At 38.4% G+C, this 23,231-nt stretch overlaps 1 protein-coding gene across 1 annotated transcript in view; it reads right to left on the bottom strand.

Annotated features, from left to right (window-relative positions):
- CD2AP (CD2 associated protein) overlaps window positions 1-23,231 on the bottom strand; it is a 76,906-nt gene that overhangs the window by 15,645 nt on the left and 38,030 nt on the right. Inside the window, exons 4-11 of the mRNA XM_058836016.1 lie at window positions 20,014-20,114; window positions 15,867-15,987; window positions 13,322-13,506; window positions 9,859-9,967; window positions 6,438-6,529; window positions 4,797-4,901; window positions 2,445-2,481; window positions 2,014-2,076 (exon numbers count right to left, since the gene is read on the bottom strand). Of these exons, the coding sequence (XP_058691999.1) occupies window positions 2,014-2,076; window positions 2,445-2,481; window positions 4,797-4,901; window positions 6,438-6,529; window positions 9,859-9,967; window positions 13,322-13,506; window positions 15,867-15,987; window positions 20,014-20,114 (813 nt within the window). The remainder of the gene's footprint in view (window positions 1-2,013; window positions 2,077-2,444; window positions 2,482-4,796; window positions 4,902-6,437; window positions 6,530-9,858; window positions 9,968-13,321; window positions 13,507-15,866; window positions 15,988-20,013; window positions 20,115-23,231) is intronic.

Here is a 23,231-nt window from a genome sequence, read left to right as displayed (position 1 = left end):
AGACTTTGCCACACGGTGGGGCTGCCTGCCCTCTGTAAAGCAGCACATCAGCAGCACCAGCACTCCTGCCTCCCCACCCAATACACATTTCCAGTTTTTAACACCCAACACCAGCCAGTACTAACTGCAGATCAATTGGCTTTATTGAAGCTATGCTGAGAACAAGTTGAGAATTACCTCTTTGGCTTTTAAAAATAAGTGAGTTCATAAACAGGGCAGAAAAAAATGCTGCCACTGAACCCTGTTCCTGAACTCTCATCTGTCAGTTCTCCCTTCTAATACTCACGCTCACAATCTGAATATAAAAAATTCTATAGCTAAATGGAGTAAATTAATACCAAAGGCTAAGGTTCACCATGAGCACAGAAACTGGGCATTTCTGCTGGAAAAAATGACATGCCTTTTTTGGATTCTGCTCCTCAATGAAAGTGTTGGCTAAAAATGAACAGTTTAGTAATGGAAATAAAATATACAAATCTGAAGACATTTACAGTGGAAAAAAATTTCTACATGACACTACTAAGTGTCCTTCACTATAAATACAGATAAATACTCACAGAAACTCTACTTTAAATTTTAGATCAATTTTTGACTGCAATTAAAGGCAGATTTATTAGTCTCCCAATAGGCATAAAAAATGACATGGTTTGACAGCTTCTGATTAGAGCTGCTCAATATTTTTTTCTGAGAACTAGTTACAGAAAAATTTCATACTTAATGGGTTTAATTACTAGTAATAACAGAGCTATTTTCCACAAGTACAACTGCACTGATAAATGGGCATATCTTGGAGTAAAACACTAGTGCTACATAAAAAAGTAATTTTTATGACCTGATTTGAAACTGAATAAATGAAAAATTTTTCCTCCTTCATTTCCTGTAGCTCTGTAAAGAATATTTAGTATTTTACTTTACGTAATTTTGTAGATTTCACATTCCTATGTTTTTTGGATGGTGTTACTCAATATTCTTTCCTATATTCCTCCATGAACATTTGAGTTCTACTATGCCAAAACTAACACTGTAGTCCAAAGAGAACCAGTTTAAAATTAAACTTCCTTTTTCTGGAATCATATAGTTTATGTCAATTCACACCTGAAGATACTGCTCCAACAGTAGATAAAAATTACTTGTTTGCTCACATACAGAACAAACAGAACTGACTTTAACCAGTGTTTTTCATATTCAATACCTGAGAAAGTGCCTTATTAAAATGGGAGTAATAAAAACTGTGCAGGGAAGCCAAGAAACCCATCAGCAGCCTCACTGCTAGAAATGCTGGTCAGCCACAGTTCACCATTCACTGCACAGAGTGGTTTTGTTATTTAGTTAAGCTGCAGGAACATCAGGATTTCTTCTGCAAGGCCCAACCAACACATTTGTTTAAGCTTCTCACTTTTAAACACAATCAAACATTTTCACTTGGCAAGTCTTTTGAACATGGAAAGAAGTCTTTTAGAATCTGTTTGGGTGACTACAGTAGCTTTGCCTCTGGAAAAAAGTGTTCTTTAAATTTTAAAAATAAAGCAGTAAATGTCTCCAAATTCAGTGAAACTTAAAAATATGGAATATAGCAAGAATTAACAGGACAAGAAATCTCTGTTTCTGAGTATTGTGACCGTAACATCTATCTAAGGAGCCTTATACCTGTTCTGTGTAGCACTTTCAAAATACTTTTGAACAGACTTTTGCAGGAGTGAACCCTTCCCTTTCTAATAACTTACTAGTGCTGCCTAAAACTTCAGCCACTGTCACAGAATTACTCCTTCATGAATTTAACAGTAACTATGTTACTGTGCAGTGCAACAGCCAGTCTTCAGAATGTAATGCAATAACAAGAAATAAACATCTCAATAGAGTTTAGCAGCTCCTCTAACCATTCCAAAGGTATTTCTGTAACATCACGGACATGACAACTTCAGTAGCTGCTATCAAGGGAGTTTGTATGATGGCTGCTGAACAGAGAGCCTATTGCCAGAGCAGCCAAGTCTCCATGAAGAAAACTGTCCTTACCTTTTTCTTCAGGCCTCAAAGAAAGGAATTTCTTCTCTCCAGTTGGCAATTCAGGTCTTGCAGCTGAATGCAAAAGCAAACCACAGACATTTCTCAAAGAGCTTTAATTATCTTGGTCACTAACTAAAAATAAGATTCACGCCAAGTTGTGTCTTCTCTTTTGCAAGGAGTGTAATACCATTCATAAAAACTCACTTGAGCCCAGAAAATGGTGAGCCATTTTTAAAATGTTTCCAAAATAGGCTCCACCATAATTTTAAAAATACACAGCAGCAGCAGCAAAATATATAAAGTATGAAAAGTAACCTCAAAGTGTGACTATGGCTGCATTACTAGGAAGTCAAAAGCTACTTTAAAATTTTCTTTTGAAGTCATGCACTGCTTCTGAAATTCAGTATTTTCTCAGACCACAATACATGTATACTACATACCTGGACTTTTAACTGGAGGTGGAGGTTTCTTTGGCTTCTGCAAAATGAAGGGGAAAAAAAACAAAGTCAAATAAGCAAGCAAACAGATATTTCTCTGTATCCAAGACAGCCTCGTTTGTGTTTTGTTTTGCATACTGTAATGTGGAGCTTGTTTACTAGCTGATTTCAAAGTATTTCACAAAGGAGGCAATCAATTCAGACAGGAAACACAAAGACCTGGAACAATTCCTCTGATATCTCCCAGACAACCAGTTACAAAAAATCAGGAATGAAATTCAGATCTTTTCAAATTAAATCAGTGCTTCAGCAATGTGCATAAACAGAGGGGGGAAAAAAACCCCAAAAAATCCAATAATTCCATCTTTTTTAGTCCAAAGAATTGCTCTGATCACACTCATTTTAATTTCAATATGTAAACCTCAATCTTAGTACAATGCCAGTTTAGAAGAGCAACCAGGTAATTTTTTGAAACAAAAGCATTCACTTTCACTAAAAACAGATTTCTAAATTAAGTATCAGAGGAATGACTTCATTTAATTGACTTCTAAATTACAAGTGTAAGAAAAAACAAATAGATGCTGGTAGCATTTGTCTCAAAGACCAAAGTTACAAGAAGAATAATGATTTGAGCTCCCTTATCATTATATTTAAGTGGGAAAGACGGACAAACTATGCCAGCCATTAAAAATGTACAAAGTATCACAATGTGATAGTTTGTACATTGAAATTACTATTTTGAAACAGTCATTCCCCACTTTCTGATACACTTGAAGTTGAATCTCTCCTGCTGAAAGGAGACTGGCGTCTCTCAGGAGAGATCTCAACCACTCATCCTCAGAATGTGACTCATTAAATTGCTTTAGAAGAGGGCCCTTTCTGGCTGTACTAAGGACAAGATTCCCTGATAAAATGATACAAAAGCCAACAAAACCACTCGTTCTTCATAGAGGCACTGCTGAAACCATACAGGCTCAGTCTAACACAACCCCTCCAAAAAAGCCTCGCAGTGGGTATATTTAAAACAGTTGCTATGGATGGATTTCAATTCTGTGCCCCTACAGTTACTGAATAAGCACTTTTTAATGCAGCTAGATTTTATTCTAGCATGTGAAATGTAATTAAGCAACCAGGAGAACCCATATTCAATATCTTTCTCTGGTTTCAGAGGACACAAAAACAAGTGAACCTAAGTAACAAGACACTATTTTCCTTCTTCCCCAAAAACATAACTACATTATCCAGATGTGCAGCATTGCTGCCTACACCAAAAACAATTAAACAGAGTTCAGCATCAACTTGCCATTATACAGTTCTGCTCTGTGTTTTCATGAAGTCAGTATCAAATAGCTGATTATGATCACCAGCCATCCAATGCCTTGAACCTCAAAGCTGCTCAGTGCAAGATGAATCCCTGTCCTGAGACACTGCACACAAAGCAGAATAAAGGATCAAAGCAGGGAAATGCTGCTTAGGGTAAAAAAAATTGGTTTTACCCCCTCTCTGTAGGAAACAACTCTGTACTGTGAAACAGCAACCCTACCTACCCTCTCTTCTTGTATTCTATGGCATTTATGCTGTCCTTGCACAGCTGAAACTCCATCTGAAAAGAGAATTCTGACTGGGGGTAGGTAGGTAGGTTTCTGTATATGTGAGGCAACTCAGGATAAACCATAAATTAATAACTCCTGACCTGGAGCTGAAACCATTCCACCTGGGGCTGATGTACATTTGGGCATTAACACAACCGTCTTTGCTACACAAACGTGACAGAACCAAAACATTGTACTAATATCAACAAAAAAAAAAATGTAAAACAAGGACCAAAATTATAAGATCAATGAATACCACGTGAAAACATGAATTTCTACTACACATGATGGTGAAAAAATATTTCTAAATCCCACCCAAAAAATATCCTTCATATGCTGCAGCCTACTTCACACAGAAAAATCCCAGTCAGACCCAGAGGGGTCACTCAGCATTTTGTAATTACAGTTACTTAAGGACTTGAGATGGAAAAAACCAACAGCTTATCTCCTTTCTAAACAGTAAGGGTTTAATCAGTAATCAGTAACATGTAACACCATGCTATCAGAACTACACCCTTTTCTAAATGACCTGATCATCCTCATTAATTGGAGTTCATCTCAAAAAATACGCCTCACTTTAATATTTATGGACAAGTTAAACACAAAGATTAACCTTTTCATCTCTCTTCTTTTACACAACTAGGTCAAGATAAAACCACAATTGTAATATTTTAAGCAGCATAATGTGCTGTGACCTCTTTTATTCTGTGAATTTTCATCAATAGTTTTTTTGTGATACTAAACAATAGGTGTAAGAACTTACAGGGAAGTCTTTATCAGTCTCTTGTATTTGAACAGCAAAGTTATCTGGGAAGACTCCTTCTTTACCATTGAGCTCTCCTCTCCACCAGCCTGGCTCTCCAGTATCCTAAAATAAACAGGTCATTTCAACCAATATTTACTTCTTCCCCAGAACAGATACAATTACACAACTTATTCCCTTTTACACACAACACAAAGTAATGGTTTGTCTGAAATTGGCCAGCTTAACAAGGGGAAACAGCTGCAGACCAGACCAGGTTTGGTCAGTTTTTGTTCGTTTTCTAAAATGCAAGATGAAATTATATTACATCATATAAGATAAGGGTACATGGATAAGATCTGCAAAGAGAAGGAAAGTACATACAGCCGGTTATGACCTAACACACAACATTTGATCTTCTCAGCTTCCTTGACCAGCAAGTTATTCAGTAAATAATTCAAATGTTATTGGCATGACGCACAATTCTACCAAATGAAAGTAATTCTGATGTGATGGATCAGCTCCACTGGTCTAAAAAGGGTAAAGAAGCAAAAGAATATACCCCACTGAGAGAAAAAACAAACATACTATGACAAAAGAAAATAAAATATTGGATAATTAACCCAGCAGCAGAGAAATCCATTACATGATTTTACTGGGTCAAGGCTTTTGTCCGTAACAGAAAGTTTGATATTATACTTTACCAGCATAAATAACAGCTTTTCTCTGTGCCTCAGATCCAAAAAAATCACACAAACCTACAATGGTTTGAGTTGGAAGGGACCTGGAAGATCATCCATTTCAAACCTCCTGCCATGGGCAGAAATGACACTCAGTCTGGACAACTCTTTTTTTGCTGCAATTTGGACCAGTGTGTGTTTGGGATAAATTGGTTTAAAAAGACAGAGAGGAAAGATCGAGTGTAGATGAGGCAAGGGTTGCTGTATTTACCAAAGGGCCTTCCATAACTACTCTTTTCCATTGTACTTATGATCAGTGATGCTCATAATATCAATTATTTAATTCCATAAAATTAAAATCTTAATAATGAAAAATGTGTTGTTTTCTTCTGCAACTGAGCAAAAACAGAACATGAAACTTTCCACTTTCTTAGGAAAGTCGTTATTCCTTAACATAGCAAGCAAATAAACTAACAAAAGACTTCAGAATGCTGCAGGGAAATTAATTACAGGTAAATTTATTTCCTGTTTAGAAGCATCTCTGCAACAAAATGATCAGAAAGATATTCAACAGAATTCAACATAAATGAGAACATTCAACTAAATAATGATGTTGCTTTTACAGAAAGTATCACTAATTTCTGTCTGATTATTCTGAATCACCAGGGAAAAAGAACAGGTTTTGAAGGTAAAGGGGCTGTTAGCAAAGCTTTTCCCATTTCCCCACTGAAAAGGCATTTGGTGTACACTGATCCCACTGGCCTTTGAGGACCCCAAGATAACCTCCTGCTCTGGAACAACCTTTGAAGTCATCTGTACCTCCATCGAGCGCAGAAGCAAAGAGTTGACTCTCACATGTGAGAAATCAGTCTACAGGAATATCTGCTCCAACAGACCTTCCTGGTTCTCAACTCATACATGGCCCCCTGTACAAAATTCACCAAAGCCATACACATGGTCAGAGCAGACCAAAGTTTCTTACCTTACTGATTATTTGAATGATCTCGCCTTCTTTAAAGCTGAGTTCATCATTTGAGCCATCATAGGAAAATATTGTCCTGCAATACTCCTTGGCTGGAACAGAGGAGCACAATTAATCTGGATACCATGAGTAGTAACATTCATTGTAACAGCTCACTTATGCTGTCTGAGAGCTGAGAAATTCACACTATAATCACACTTTCGTTCTAGACCAGCAACCTGAGACTGTTTTATGAATGTTCAAATCACAGGAAAAATAAGATTATATATTTACTGAGAAAAGGAAATAAATCTTTGAGAAGTTAGAAGTATAAGCCCCAAAATATTTTTTCCCAACACCAACGTAATTCAAGCCCTCTGATTTCAGAGGGAGAAAAGAGGCGTCAGAAACTGTAACAGACCATCTATCACCCACTCCCTCACAGGATTTATATATTCAATTTTTAGCTACTTTGTAGAAAAATGGTTTCAAGCTTATTACAGTTTATATGTATTTTCTCAAATTTCATCTAAATTTCAAATTTGCAATCCTAATTAAATACAGGCAGTTGTTTTCAAGTGACATCTTTTATTAACGTGTACAACTACAGAAATTTCAAGCAGCAGACTTCAGAAATTGTGTAGTGAAACAAAGTAACTTTAGCAAAAGCATTCCTTGGCTAGACACCCGAAACCAGAGCTCATCTGAGCCATCAACTCAGCCACAGCCCCTTCTGCAAAAGCAGAAAGAATAATTCTTTTCTTTCCTTTGGTACAGTTCAATACTAATCCATTTTAAATTGTGGTAAGAAATGAAAAAGCAAGAGGATTTTTTTTTCCTTTCTCACACTAGCACAATAAACCATGAGAAAGGCCAAATTACATAGACTTTTTAACCCCAGCACATTTAAAATAATTTAGCAGATAAAAAGGTTGGATTTCTGTATGTGACACACTAAGAAAGAGGAAGCACAAAAAGGACTCTTTAGGTGCTGCCATAGCCTATCGGGTGTTTGGCACTGCCACCACAATGAGCAGCTGCTTCAGCCTCCTGCTAGAGCAGCAGAACAAGTGACAGAAACACAGAATCATCTGTGATTTTTTAATGACAGCTTTTGCTAGGCAGTAAGAGAATAAATCAGTTGCAGTCAGACCTTTTTGCTGTTGCTGTATTTTGTTTAATCAGCAGACACATCTTTACTTTAAAAATGCACAAATTGTATTCACAAATAAAAACTAGTGATAACCACTATATTGAATGCCAAAGTATGACAAGCTTAAAGAGATAATATAGAGAGATACAGATATGTATGTACACAGACATGTAACCACATGAGCAATCTTAGATACAAGAACTTGCATTTTTTCAATGTCTTATCTAGTAATCAAAAACGTTCAGCCACAGCCTGATACATTTGGGTTCATGAATAATTACAGAAACCCAAGAACCACATCAAAGAGATGAATGCTTAAATTGAGGTCCAAAGCCTAAAATTCATAATGACTCTAAAAAAAAATTCAACAGGTACACTACAAAATTTGAGGATTTTATCAGTGAGTGACTGTAATACATTTCACTACATCCTGATTCTGTGCAAACAGATGTATTTCCTTACTGCCTGGGGAGATGGCCTTTACCTCCCCTCCTCACATAGACCAGAGCAGACAAAAAGCAGTGCCAGAAAGGGGATGCTTCACTCTGCTCCAGCTCCCAGAAGTGTGGAGACAGGGAGCCCTGCAGCCTGCCCAGGTCCCCATGTGCCAGGCTGTGATCCCCAGCATCAGCACCACCAAGAAACCTGAACATATGAGAGGAGTTTGTACAATTTCCCCTTTAGTATCTTATTTTGTGAGCCTGGTATTCTGCCAGTAATTAAGTTTAAGAAAGACTCCAGTTAAACTTTACAGCATTTAAATTTCAGTAAATGTTTTAAAAATAACTTAGTCTTTCCCAAAGTCTCAAGGCTAGCAATAGAGTAGCAGGAATCATAGATATTGTATCCTCACATAACTGGGGGAAAGAGAGGTCAAATTGTGATTATTTCACTTTTTAAAGAAAGTATTTTTACATACATGTACCAGAGGCCAAAACAAGCTTCCAAACCAGAAGAACCTCACTGCAAAATAAGCCACCCTAGCCAAAGCATTTCAGAGATCTGTGTTTATCTGCTAACAGATGAACACAGTTTATTTTAAAAACTGGTCTTTCAAAACTGAGGGTTAGACATATAGACCATAGTGTAGTTTGTATTTAAATAAAACACTAAGGAGGAAAAACAAGCTTTCTTCCTAAGGCTTAAGATGTTCTTATCTGGTGCCTATAGGTATCACCTATTGATATTCTCCTACAGCTACCATTACTCTCATAAGAGACTCTGGGAAAGAGACTCAGAAAGCCTAGAAGATTAGTCCAAGTTCCACACTTTTAGCATGAGATGCACCTGAACTATAAAAGGAACTAAATAGTGAACGTTTTGGGTGCCAGCACTGAATGTTGGGATTTTTTCTAGGCAGTTAATTTTTATGCAAAGTTTTAGACAAGTCAAATTTCACAACGCTCAGGGCTACATATTGTCTTGCTGGTTCTTAGAGCAATAGCACTGAAATAGTGTAAAAACAAGATGTCCCAGTTTTCTTATTTCTGCAAATTACGTATTCCATAAAAAACAACACACCAAAATAAGGTATTTCCACATGAAACAAAAATATACTTAAAATTACAATACGGAAGTTGACAAAAAGCCTGCTCTGGAACCTGGGAAATGAGCAGTCTACACATCACATAAAGTCAGCTTTTCATATGGGGTTGGCACTCCCACAAGATGTTTTGGGTTGGCTTAAAAATATCTCTCTTGATAAAACTACAATTTGGCAGCTAAATTAAGTCAAATTCATAAGAGATAATAAAAAAGAAAAATTAAAAAAAGTATAAACAGAAACACAATGAAACTGGATTGTCAAGGGAACACAACACAACGCGACATAAACAGCGACTTTCTGATGCACATTGCCACCTCCACAGAAAATCCTGAGCCTACAAAAGAATATGTGAAACTTGGGGACAGAAATTGTGCTGGGACACTGTTCCATGGGAATATGTCTCCAGCATCCCACCAGAATCAAACCAGGAAGAAAGTAGATCCCTTTCAACCCGTCAACAGAAAATTAATGCAAAAAGACTCTTGCAATAAAAAAAAACCCCAGCCTTATTTTGTTCTGGGAGACAACCCTACAAATTTTTTTAATTCTTTTTCTACAGAAATATAAGCAATAACTTCTTTAGATTTTTTTGCACTTGCACAACTCTTCAAAGGTACAGAACATTACATAAAACTCCAGTACAAACAGACATTTTAGATTTTAACACAAAAAACAAATTGATAATCAAATAGTTCATAAGAAAGGACTGCCAGGTAATAGATATAAATATCCATCAACCTTACCTTTTGGTTTACTTTCAGGTTCTGGTTTTATTACTTCAGGTGAGCTTTCACTTTTTGTTATACTAGGAAAATGAATTAACTTTGTTCCAGGGGGATGGTTAGGTAATGGCTGTATGAAAAGAAAAGAACTTTGTTAACAAAAATTCTTCAGAGTTGCGTTTTTGATTAGGCTACAGAACATAATTTTTCATTAGCTGAGATGATGAAAATTATCATCTCCAAGAGATTTAATGAGCTTTCCCACTAAGCACTTCGCTTACTGTATTTACTTCATTACAGACACTGCAATTAGAGTTTGTCTACTGATTAAAGACAGAGCACATCTTTCAAACTGGAAGCTGATCTCAGGATATGGCCAAATATACTTTAGCAATTGTATTTAGCAGTTCCAGGTGTTACTCTCCCATTAGCCTGAATATTGCCTCCTACAGCACATAATAGAAGCAGTTATTTAACAGCTCTGCTCAGAGTAAGTCGCTGGCAATGCTTACTTTGAACTGGAATAAGGCAGCCATACACCACCTCAGACAAGCAGTTTTCAACTACTCAGACAAATGAAAGAGAAAATGAAAACCCACCCCAGCTTCCCTTCACTCTCACCAATTTGTACAAAACAGGTTGTGTCACTAGAGATTTCTCCTAAATGAAAAAACAGAGGCATTGCCACAAGTTTCGAAGTCAACACCTAACCAAAATAAATTACAGAATATTTCATTTTTCACCTCAGAGACTTACTGTGCTGCCAGGCAGATTCCAACAGCTTCAGCTGCATCAACTTCTTCACACCCAAAGAGCTACATATACAGAATATGGTCTTGCAGTCAGTACTTACCTGAGCAGCCCTAACAGCACAATTGATGTGAAAAATCCCACTGCCTTTAGTTACTCGGCTCATTTTCATCTACAGTTCAACTTTGCACATCTTCTACTGTCAGAGAATCTGGAATTACTCTCCTTAGAACCAGACAATGCCTGTAGGCTGGTGCCTGGTGCCTCTGACATACCATAGAAGAAGCCAAGGTCACTTGAGATGTTCCTGCAGTACCTATGCAATTTAGCTCTCTCCAGAATGGTATATGAAGGAAGCACTAAAATAACTCTCCTCTGAGATTAAACACCTCCAACATGGAAATAGTTCTCTGCATTTCCCCCTTCCAACATGAGATGCAATTAGGAGTAAGAGAGGAAGTTTAGGCAGACAGGGTATAAATAGCCTCAGCTCAGGCAGGATGCTGAGAGAGCTGGAAAGATCTCCTGCAGCAGCATATACACTCTTGGGCACTTCAGATCCATCAATGCTCAGCCTTCTTGTGCTGAATTCAGAACAGTCTGATTTTCCCAAAGGAAGAGAGCCCTCTCTCCTCTACACAGCTTGCTTTTTTTTTTTCCTTACTGTCTTGAAAGACTGACAGTGCTCTCCAAGCATTTAATCAGCTAACCCCAAAGCAAGTTAAGCACAAATCCAAGGAAGCCATCTATTTTCACAAGAGCTTCATGAGAATTATTTCCCTTGGGCTCTCCATGCTGTTCTTTAAGTCTGACCACCTTTGGGATGACTTTGGCAACAAGTGTAAGTGGAATATTAAGTGCTAAACTAAATTGTTTATTTCTCTGACATTACGCTATGCAAAACTGTTTTCTCACTTCACTTCCTCTCTTGATGAGAAAAGACCTACAAGACCTTTCCAGACAGGCCAACCAAAACTGCACAGCACCAGCATATTTTATTGCTTATATACAGTCAAATAGAACAATCCAAAAGGTCTGAGCAGACTTCATATCAATTCACAATTTTGGATAGGTTCTTTATATTCCCAAGTGACAAGGCAGACACTAGGGAAGCACTCTTTTGAATGATCAATCTCATGACAAGAAAGCAAGCTGGAAGCTAGGTGCTGAAAACCTACTCTACCAGCATTCACATGAAGATGTAGTGATCACAGACTGCCACATCATGGGACAAAGGAGAGGAATGAGGAGAATCCGTGTCACTTCACAGACTCATAGAAAGGTTTGAGCTGCAAGGGACCATCCATGACCATCCAAGTCCAACTCCCTCCCATGAGCACGGACACCTCCCATAGCACCAGGCTGCTCAAAGCCCCATCCAGTCTGGCATTGAACAATTCCAAAGACGTGGTAGCCATAACCTGTGTAGGCTACCTGTTCCAGCACCCCACCTCCCTCACCATGAAGAACATCTTCCTCATCTCCCCTCTTTTCTTCCTCATCCCCCCTCTTTCAGTTTAAGCCATTGCCCCTTGTCCTGTCATTACAGACCACAGTAAGAAGTTTCTCTCCATCTATATATTGAAAGGTTGCAGTAAGGTCTGCCACTGTTCTCCTTTTCTAAACACCTTCTTTAGAAGGCAACATTCTCCGAGCAACACAGAGAAGGCAACACACTTGCAACTTTTCCAAATCATCTGGTGCTCTTTACCAGACTAGAAACAAACATTACACACACCATGCCATTACTCTGAGCATTGCTATTGAGGGAAAACACGCTCAAGGAAGCCTCTGACCCTCCCTCCTCCCAGGGACTCACCTCACTTTTTGCCCTACAACATTACAATTATTAAGTACCATGGCAGAGGAAAACAAAACACTCACCAAAACAGCATTAATGACCATAACCCACAAACAAAAATTGAAATGGACAAAGGCTTTAAAGTTTTCTTGATCACCTGAGTCAAAACTGAAATTCTGGACTATCTCAGCTGCCTTTAATTTATTAACACCTGAAAATCCATATATAAGCTCTTGGAATAATAAGTTCAAGCAAAAGGACTGAGCATCACTGCTGTGCTTCCAACAGGTAAGAGCGCTCTTGAGTTGAGATCAAAATAAAATCCAAACAACAAAGAATAAAAGTGCTCCTTTTCACTCTCACTCATAAAAAAATGGGGGAAAGAAAATGCAAAATCCTAGAACTGCATTTTTCAGGCTTACAGGCTTACACAACAGTAATTTATGAAGCCAGCAGCTTGGCAGCACTCACTGAAGGTAATGACAGTTGACACCTAGAACAGCAGTCTCAACATCTGCCAAAACTTGAGGAGAAAAAACCAAATAAGCCAAAACACAAAGAAATGCCAAAATATCCCTTGTTTTAAAAGACAAGTTTAACTTGAATAAGTAGACTTAATCTTCTCCCAGACTTTATATAAAGTCTGACCTCACACTGCAGATGTGTTCAAGATGTCATTTTGTCTTTTACCATGTGACTCTGAAATGACAATTTATGTATAAGCTTGGTTCTCAGCCTCTAATGGTTTAAATACCAAGACATTTGAATACACCTTTTGGAATCAGTGTTAAATACAACTTACTGTGAAACAAATTTGAGGGGATTTGTTTTGTTTTATAGGCAAGAGTCCTAAGAGAGAATAACGGTCAGATTCCACATCTCCTAAATTATTTTTAAAGGAAACCCCAAAAGAAAATATGTACCACTACAAACCTTATCTTGCTTTTTATCTTCTGATTCGTTACTGGATAATCTTGTTTTAAGTTTCACTGAGCCTTCCTTAAAGATATCTCCAAACCCAACACCTCGGATTTTCTTTGGCTGTGCTGGTCCCAGTGCAGGTTCACTCCCATTTCCTGGAGAGGTCACAGGTGAGGTAGGACTATTGAAAACGGGCTCTGAAAACAAAATAAGAAAGGGAAAGCTATTTTAAAAGCTGAAATTTTTTATTTGCTCTTCTGGGAAAAAAAAGTGAAAGCAGCACAGTTTTGTGCACTGCTCCTGATAAATAGCTTTTCTAGGAACACCACTGTAGCTGTAACACCTCATGTTTGTTCTCATTTTATATTTAATGTAAGACCAACTTAAATTACACCAGTTTTTCCCTGATTACTCTGGCAACTGAGTCAACAGCTCACTAATATTCTTACTATTTCAATTAGCAGTCGGGCTCCACAGCCTGTTAACGTCAGTGTTTTCCATTAGTTTTATGAAACACTGCTTATGCACTCTCTGAAAATGGTATTTTAGTCCAACATTTAAAAACTTCTCATTTGAACAGCAACAGCCACAGAAAGTGATAATCAATAAAAGTCCATAATGAATCCAAACATGTTTCAACTGCCACAGGAAAACACAGTGTATTTCAGTGGCAGAGTGATGCCCCTAAAGCAACCAAAGTGACATTTTCCTATTGCTCAAAGTGATCCAAGCATTCAAACCAGATACAGTTGTTGGAAATTAAACATTGCTGGATAATTCAGCTATTTAAAATTATTTTAATCTTTCAGTTTTAAGGAACAGCATTTATCCACCCCCAGAAATATATTTCAAAGAATAACAATTTTGTTGTTAAGAGCTTTGCAGCTATTTTTTTTTTTTTTTTAAGTTCTTTAAGTTTTTAAATTATGGTTAGATCTGTTAAAGCCCACAGATAAGTATACATAGGCAAGCAATTCTTGCATGCAGAATTCCAGGATTCATGTGAAAACAGACAGCTTTTACAAACCAAAGTCAAAATGGCATTTTTTAGCCTTTGGGTCAAGTTTTTTTCAGCCCATGCAGGCCTATGAACTGCAATAAAGATTAAAGTCACTTCCTTCTATCAAAAGTCTAAGATATTTTGATGGTACCATGAAGCTAAGTTGCTCTTGACTTCAGCTGCTCACCTTTTGTCTACCCAGATGCTCTTTATTTAGTTATATCCTCTCAGGTATCTCAAAAGCATAGCTATACATCCCATTGGTGGGCAAAGTCCAGGCTGTGCCTTTGAATGACCACAGTGATGAAAGAGGAAGTTACTGTTTCCCAAGAGTGAGGAGGGAACCAAAAGATACTCCAGACCCTGACTGTGAAAGTTCTGAGTATTAAATATAACCCCTGGGGGATGAGGGGCTGAACACATCAACTTGTTAGGTACTGACAGAAAATACAATTACTTCAAATTACTGTGCAGTGTCATTGATCTCAGTATTCACTAATTAAGGCCAACACATTCCCATTTGTAAATTCACTGCACCAGACCCCACTAAACTCAGGGAACCCGACCTCTAAGGAAACAGCCACTGAGCTATTTGGGACTGCTCAAGTCAAACTCTTGTTTTATGCTACTGTGATTTCCAAAATTTCCAGAAAAAAATTCCAAGCCAGACTCTTCCCTATGTCTGAGCAAGCCCTTGTTTGGAGCAATCAGTACCAGACATCATGTAAATGAGGGTGCACATTACCACAAGGTTAAAAAAAAAAACAAAAAAAACCCCAAACAAAAAAACCCTCCCGTTTTCCTTGAACATTACACTGCTGTCTTTTAAAAATCAATTAACTCCTGCTATGATGTTCCAAAAAAACATTCCTGTTTCAGCAATACCATATTACAAGTACCCTTCTAACAGATCTTCAGAGACTGAAATGTTTCTGAAGTGCATTTTCGAGGGAACAGAGTAATTGCCTGTAAAGCACAGACCTGCCTGGCACCACTCAGCTACTGTTCAGCCACAGAGCATCTGCTTCTGCCCCAGCTACACAGTCATAGCCAGAAAAGGACAGTCAAATCTAAATTCTGCCTTAAAAACATCTTATTGTTAGATTAAAATATAATCTAGGCATAAAGGCATAAAAACCATAAGGGTCTCCTTCCCTGGACTCATTTTAAGTTGAGGCTCTCCACACTGTTTTGATTCTCAAGTGACTCGGTTGTATACTTAAATTTTCTGTTTTAGGGAGTTCATGTCTATGAGAGTAAGACTGAAAAAAGCTACCAAACAAAATAATAATTTTATACCAAATTCTAAAAAAATATCATCTTTGAATATCATAAAATTTCTTGTGATAAAGTGCAGAACACATATTTGCAAGATTAAGACCTTGCAATTTTATTATGAGTGAAATGGGAGCAGACAGGTATTTTCATACTCAGCATCAACACTTTCTAGAAAGAAATTGAAACAACTTTGTTGTATTTTATACAACATGTAATACTTCAATTATACCAGAAATCAAAAATTACTTTGCTAAGAGTTTGCAACAAACAGAACAATACCTGTGTCATCCAGAGCGTCCTGTGTTTCTCCATCATCCGTTGATTCCAATTCTTTCACAAAGTTGGAAGGAAACATCCCTGCCTTGCCATTCAGTATTCCACTCCACCATCCTTCTTCTACCTGTATAGAAATATTTTGCACATTACCAATGGAGTCAAAGGAAATTCCTGTCAATTCCATACAAACTCTACAACCAGCTTTGGGGAAAGTTCAAATTATCATGATTTCTTTATAAAGAAACCTATCAAATATGTAGAAGCATTTGTCAAAAAGAAGAGCAAGAAAACAATTTAATGTTACTTGTATCACTACAGCAATGATCCTGGAACAGGAGATCATCCCCATGCCAGTTAATCCCAAAAAGCAGCAAAATGTTCATCAACTTTCTCAAGACAGAATAAGAGGCATTGCACATTTAACACAACAGGAAAGTATTAAACTGTTCATGAAATACAGATGAAAAGTTGACTCTGTGTCTCCATGGAAATTTTTATGCGAACTTGCTGTCCATCTATCTTTTCCTCTGTCTTGTCCAATTTCCACCAGTCCTGCCCTGACTGGCTTTATATCCTCAGGGCAGCTTCACACAATTCCGATCAAAAGGCAAGTTTCAAAGATAAATTTTTTACAGATAATGTTGGGTAGAACAGAGAAAAGTCCTTAAGGACCTCAGAGTAATGCAAAGCTAAACTGTCCACTCCTTCTAGCAGGAGGCTGAACAGCAAAGCCTGGCCTTACATGCACCACAGGGCAGGGACCTGCCCATCAGAGCTGACCAATGCCACTGAATCCACAAGGATTTTGTGGTGGCACGCAGCAGTCCTAAGGCTAGAAATATATCGGAAAATTTATCAGGAATACACCACATGGACTAAAGCAGAACAAGCAAAAGCTAGGTAGGAAGAGGTGATGGGGTAAAATGATGCCAAAGGACTAAGAACTGTGCTCTTACAATTTATGAACAGTTTTCAAAATGTCTTAAATAAATTCAGCCTATCTGATGAGCACTACTTAAAAACTATAATCAAGATAAATTTTCAGAATAGTTTATTTATGTTGTCCTGTTTTGAGGCTAGAAAGCTGTTTTTAAGAAAGAAAAGCAAGAGGAAAAGAAAAAACAAACCAAGCAGCAGCTGTTTGCATAATCTTTTTTTAGCCTGGCTTTGTAGGTCACTATGCCTGACACACAGGCACAGTTTTTAAATGCCAGCCTACCTCCAGGCAAGCAGAGCCCAAGCAGAACCTGGCAGCTGCAGACACAGGCAATGAAAGGAGCACTTGTTTTTAAAGGCATCCTGATGCAAAAATACAGCTTTATTGTGGATGTTTCAAACTCAAGACTGGTTCTCTAAAACAAATTTTAAGCACAGATTACTGGCAAGTGCTGCCCAGGCTCTGGCACCTCAGGCTTTATGGAACACATAACAGAAAACTAAAATACAAATGCCTTGACTCACACACACCACTCACTCAGGAGCCATGAAAAAGGGACTTTTAATGGTTACGATACAGAAAGCAACTTGAGCATCCATTTATTCTTCTGCCAAGAGATGTGGTCAGCAAAGCACTTTACAGCAAAGCAAAGTGATGCCAACTCAGAAGCACTCAGGAACAAATCCAAAATTTCTTGAGCACACTCATGTTAGCCTCCTCCCCATACTGCCCTTATATAAACCCCTGACTATACACAAACCGTATTGCCAGAAAAGGTTTCTTTCATCAGCATTAAGACACAGACTAAAGAAGTTCTCCATACTTTGGAGGAGAACATCTTCACATCTGTTAGCAGAAACAACACAGATGCCAGTTTCATAACCCTTTTCTTCCATTCCAAAATATTATCATATGATCCAATTTCCACAAGAGGGAGGTACAGCCCTGGTATACACACCAGAACTTTTTTTTTCAGTGTGAATCCCATCAACTTCTTTCTATGAAAAACTCAGGCTTCCAAAGAAAAAATTGGGAGGAAGGCTAAAATAAGCAGCTTTACCAATCTGGTTTGTTGGTTTTTTTTTACTAAAAACTTCCCTAAAGATGTTATATGAAATTTTATTTCACTTGAAAGAGCAGTATAAAAATACTAAAAATATAATACTACAAAAATAAATCTGCTATTTAGTGCTGCTCCTTACAGGAGAGAGGGGATGATATAAAGGAGAAACAAAGGTTTTAGAGCAATGACACAGTCATCACGTGCACTCTCTGCATGTTCTTCATGTGTAAAACCCATGTAACGTTCTATAAACAAAAAGCCCTGTGGATTCAGCCAGCACATAGCATGATTTTCTTGCCAAAAAGTAACTTCTGCTCTCTTTCATGAAAATCATTTCATTTCTGAACCCATTTGCCTCCACCTTTACTTTCCTGATCAGTGGTGTCATTTTGAATCTACTCAATTTACAAAAAACACTCAATAGCTAAATACTGAATTGTTCTCAAGTGAAGAACAGAGCTGATCCCCTTACAGAGCTGATTTTACCTTATTTTCCCCACAGAAAGAGGTGACCAATCTTTCCTTGTTAAAAGTCATCTGCATGTACAGAAACAGCACCTTTTATATATAAACAGAAGCAAACCATCTCATAGTAGTGAGAACAAGTTACATAAGACAAGATATCCCAGCATATTGCACAACCAGTGGACAGTATTTTCCACCATTCTTTACATTTCTGGTCCCATCAGTACAGTTTCATGAAGCAGACAGATGTATTCTACACCTGTCAGGTCTCTTCTACATCACCATGAAGACAGTGTGCAAACACCTCTGTGAGCATAGTATGCTGCAATATTTTTCTACCAGGTAGCATTTTCATAAAAATTTGTTAAGAGTTTTAATAGAAGTAGCAAAGACTGGGTACTACAAAAACATATTTCCAAATCATTAAAAAAGGATTTTTTTAATGCATGGCAACTAACAAAAAAAATCTAAGTGATAAAATATAATCCACACTTCCTTAAGAAACTAGATGAGGAAATGCTCTGATCTTTTTATTCTGTTTGGCTACTTGGCCATCTCTGATACACAACACCACACACCCCTGTGAAAGTAATTCCAGATGCTGACAGGTCCAGTCAAAACAGCAGCTCCCACAACAGTTCACTGCAAGTGCTCCTTCATGAATGCTTCCACTGGACCATCCAGTCACAGCTGCCACTGCAGGCACCATCTACAAGTTAAACTGCTGAGATTACCCAGGAACGTTCCTCTAAAAACACCCACGCACAAAGGTATTTATGAAACTCAGTTTAGTGAGCAGGTTTTGCAAGTCACTTGCTCTGTTTACTCCCAGATATTAAATTCTGTAAGTAATAGTGCAAATGCATCTAAGGGCACAGTTTTTTTTCTTTGCTAGGAAAATGAGGAGCCCTCACTCAGAGGTTAGGACTCTCTTCCAAAGAGGGTCACACACAGGAAAAGCAGTCTCATAGAACTACTTAAAAAGCACCACCAATAACACATGGCTAGAAAGCAAGCTTCACTCCTTCCTCAGAGCCTCAGGGAGGAAGAGATGGCACCAGTGAAGGTCAGAGCCTGCTGTGCAGAAGTTTTCCACCCAGTTCTAAAAAGGTTTCTTCCACCATCATTCTGATCTTTTTCACAGCTTCCTGGACAGATTTCACATTTGGAAGAGACCCTCCTCCGACACATACAAGCTTCCCACAACTGCTACTGAATGGAACAGACACAAAGGAAGCACATGGGTAAGAAAAGGTAAGAAACCACCACTCCAACTCAACGAGTTTACAAGAGAGCTTGAAACTGACAAATCAAGTCAAATAACGTTTTTCACCTATACCAATTTGGAGTTTGTCAGCCTAAAGAAATTAGTCCAACAGTTTTACCACAAGCATCCTAAAGCCAAGGATCACACAAGGGCGGAGAACTGCAAAATGCTTTCAAATAATGAATCTGTGCAACAGACCACAATTTATTACTGTGATGATCAATTATTTCTTCCAAACATCTAGCATTCATTGTTTTAGTATTAGATCCTGAGAGAAGAAACTCCTGAATTATTAACTTTAGCTGCAAAAACACTACTTCACATGCTATTTTCCCAACATGCTTGTAATACAATTAAACAGCCAAAAAAGTAGTTTGACTCTCAGCACATGAATGGCCAGCTCTGTAGAACAGCTTACCTCATCAATGATGTCAATCACATCCCCCAACTTAAGTTCCAGCTCATCCTCATTCTGAGGGAGGTACTCGAACAGCACTTTGCACTGTCGCTTCTTGGACCCTGATTCAAGAGAAACACCAAAAGTAAGAACACTCATTAAAGAACTCATCTTTCCTCTGCTCCTGAAGACCCAAAAAACATCCCAAAAAGCTATGTAGCTTTTGATCCTGGTTTTGTGGTTTGCTTGAGTCACCTTAGGCTAGGGAGCCATAGTTCTGACAAATGAACACTATTCATTTCAATTATCAATTCATATTAATTATCAACCTGCTATAAAAAGCATGTTGACACAAGCAAGCCAGGTAAATCCCCACTACAGCAATTTCTCAAGCTATTTCCCAACCAAAATCTGCAGGAATGTCAATCACTGCCAGTTAGCACCTACTTGAAAGAAAATGTGCAAGTTTGAGCCTCCAGTCCTTAAATAATCCTGAAAGCAGGAACATGTTTTGTTATGCACCGTGCTGGAGAGCTTACAGACCTTCTGGCCTCTAACAGGGACCTTGCTAACCACAGCTCTGAGGTAATGCCAATGTTTGCTGGGCTCATATTTCAAAACTGAACTCATTTTTATGTGTGAATTTAAAAAAAATCCCTCCTTTTTTTCTGTGCCAATATGGCATCTAGTAATTCAAACTGTCAATTAGCAGTCTTTGACAACAGCAAGATTAAAATCAAGTGCAGTCTTTAGCTGTTTGCCATATATCATTAAAGCTCTACAGGCAATAAAAAGGCAAAATGACATCCTGAGAGGAGAGAGCATTGAAGTGGCTTCTGACAACCCAAGCCCTGCAGCCACAGTGGTGTGAACCCACACTGCCTAATCACTCTGCACATATCCCGGAGTGCTGCTGCTGCTGCTGAACCCAGACAGTTTATGCACTTCTCCTTCAAACAAGAGGCCATGCCTTCAGACCTTTTCCACAACAGAGCAGTCAGCAGGCTTTTGAAGTCAATTATTATCTTGAGCTATGACCCATGTATGCTCCCTATCCTCCTCAAAAACAATCTGCCACAGTTTAAATGAAAATATCAATCAAAAGCTTGAAGTGGTAAAGCCTAAGCTTACAGGAGCTGTGTGATTTCCATGCTCTCTCTTATACTTTGTATTCCTTTGACACTCAACCTTTAGCAATTAAGACTGGCTGTGTAGAAACATTTCAAAACACAGATACTGCCTCCAAGCTTGATCCTTGTCTTTTTATAGCAATGTTCAAAGTCCAGAGCAAGGCATTTAGAAAACCACACCCAACATCCTCACTACAAAACAGGCCAGGCATCAGAGTAATATTCAGCATCTAAAATTTCTGAGAGAGTGCTTACCAAATCAGGAATTTTCTACATGCTGATGTATGATTTATGCAAGAAACAAATAAACCAGAAACATGGAGCTTCATGGGTTATTTCTAATAACACATAATTGCCCACATAATACACCCTGCTTTTACCTCCGCTCATGCTTTTATCAACTCATGCATGACCACAGAGGGATTGTTCAGTTAAGAGCAATTGCAATAAATGGTTCAATGGCCTTTACTGCCTCCTGCAGTGCTTTCAAGGCTTCTGCTTTGTAGGAGATTAACTGATACCAAAAAAAGGCAAATTAAAAAGTCACTGCCATTTGGTGTAAATCTGATCTCAGTGTTCTTTTTCATAGTGTAATTAGATCTAAATAGGAGAGAAACCCGTGGATGCATTTCACATCCAGAAACTTCCCTCTCCTCTGAGGTCTGTTTCCAGTGACACAGTTTAGGACGTACTGCCTCCCACTTTTGAAAATCCTAGAATAATCTAGGAAGGGAACTAACCATTGCAGAGAACAGCACTCCAGCTTCATGTGCTGCTGCAGGACTGATGGGCTGGCAGCCTGAAGGCAATTCTGTCCCTTTCCAAAACAACTTGTCTGGCTTCAGGTTTTGTTTGTTTCGTATAGGGCAAACCAAATTTAGCTCTTTGTTGCCTTCGCTTAGCACGCCTTCTGTATTTTCCTTCTGCTGAACAAAGGCAGACATCTAACTGACAGACATTCAAATTCTGCCTGCAGCTTACCACCCACCTGACACAAAAATACCTGAATTCGGGGAGAGCTGGATGAACAAAACTTAACTGGTTTTAACACTGTAAACCTCATTTCAGCAAGTGAAAAACCAGAAACACAAAGACAACTATGCTCTGGAAAGCAAGTGATTGCCCAGGCACAGAGCAAACAGGATCTGCAGGAGCTGTTTAAACAGTCTTCCAGGAAAAAGGGAACAGCAAGTGCAATGGAAATGCAGAGACTGTCACTGCAGCAGGTAAACAGCTGTGTGCCTAAAGGGAACTGCTTGAATATCATTTTCTCCAGAATGATGAGTAGCCAGAGCTCTGCGGAGTTTGAGACCAAGCTGTATCTTCTACCCTGGCCTGTAGTGATTAACAGCCACCAGCATGAGAATATGACATGGAAAATATGGGAACATTCCAGGGTTAGGGTGACCAGAAGCATAGCTGACAGCTGAACTGGTATCAGATCATGTTCATAGAATCCTAGAGTATCTCCAGTTGGGAACACCCATAAGGATCACATTAATTCCCTTTTAGAGTCTGGCAGTATTTATCTAGGACCAGCATTAATCTTTCAGGTTGGATTTTCCCAAAGCCTGCTGTGTAAACATCTGACAGGCACCTACACGCTGTCACCAACATGCACACACAGATCAGTCACTAAAAAGTGATTCTGAACCCTTAGATTCCTGGAACAAAGTCTCAACAAATCTGTAAAGATGGTGGTCCCATTTCAGGGTTTTAAAAGACAACTAGTGGCTCTTCTTTTATAGGCAAAACCTCAAAGCATAAACATGCCAGAACCAGTAAGTTCTGAATTCTTTTCCAAAAAGTAAGCTTAAACATAAATGCCTACAAAACCTTGTAAGACAGAGGAAGCCACAGAAATTTAAAGCAATATCTTATAAGAGATTGGTGTGTCCAAATACAAATCACAAACCCATTTTCTGGATGCAGGGAAAGGTAAGTTTTCTGCTTTAGGCTTTATAGTCACCTTGATATAAAATCTGGCATTATAACATAGAAAACACAGATACAGAAGCACCAGTGCTACACTCCTTGCCATCCTGAGGGTCACTGTTACAACGAAAGGAAAACTTCCATTTTTTGTTAACACCCCCAACTGCACCCTAC

This window comes from Poecile atricapillus, chromosome 3 (assembly GCF_030490865.1).
Source record: "Poecile atricapillus isolate bPoeAtr1 chromosome 3, bPoeAtr1.hap1, whole genome shotgun sequence".
Taxonomy (NCBI): domain Eukaryota; kingdom Metazoa; phylum Chordata; class Aves; order Passeriformes; family Paridae; genus Poecile; species Poecile atricapillus.
Note: the sequence above shows the minus strand (reverse complement) of the source record. Positions and strands in the feature narration are given on the sequence as shown.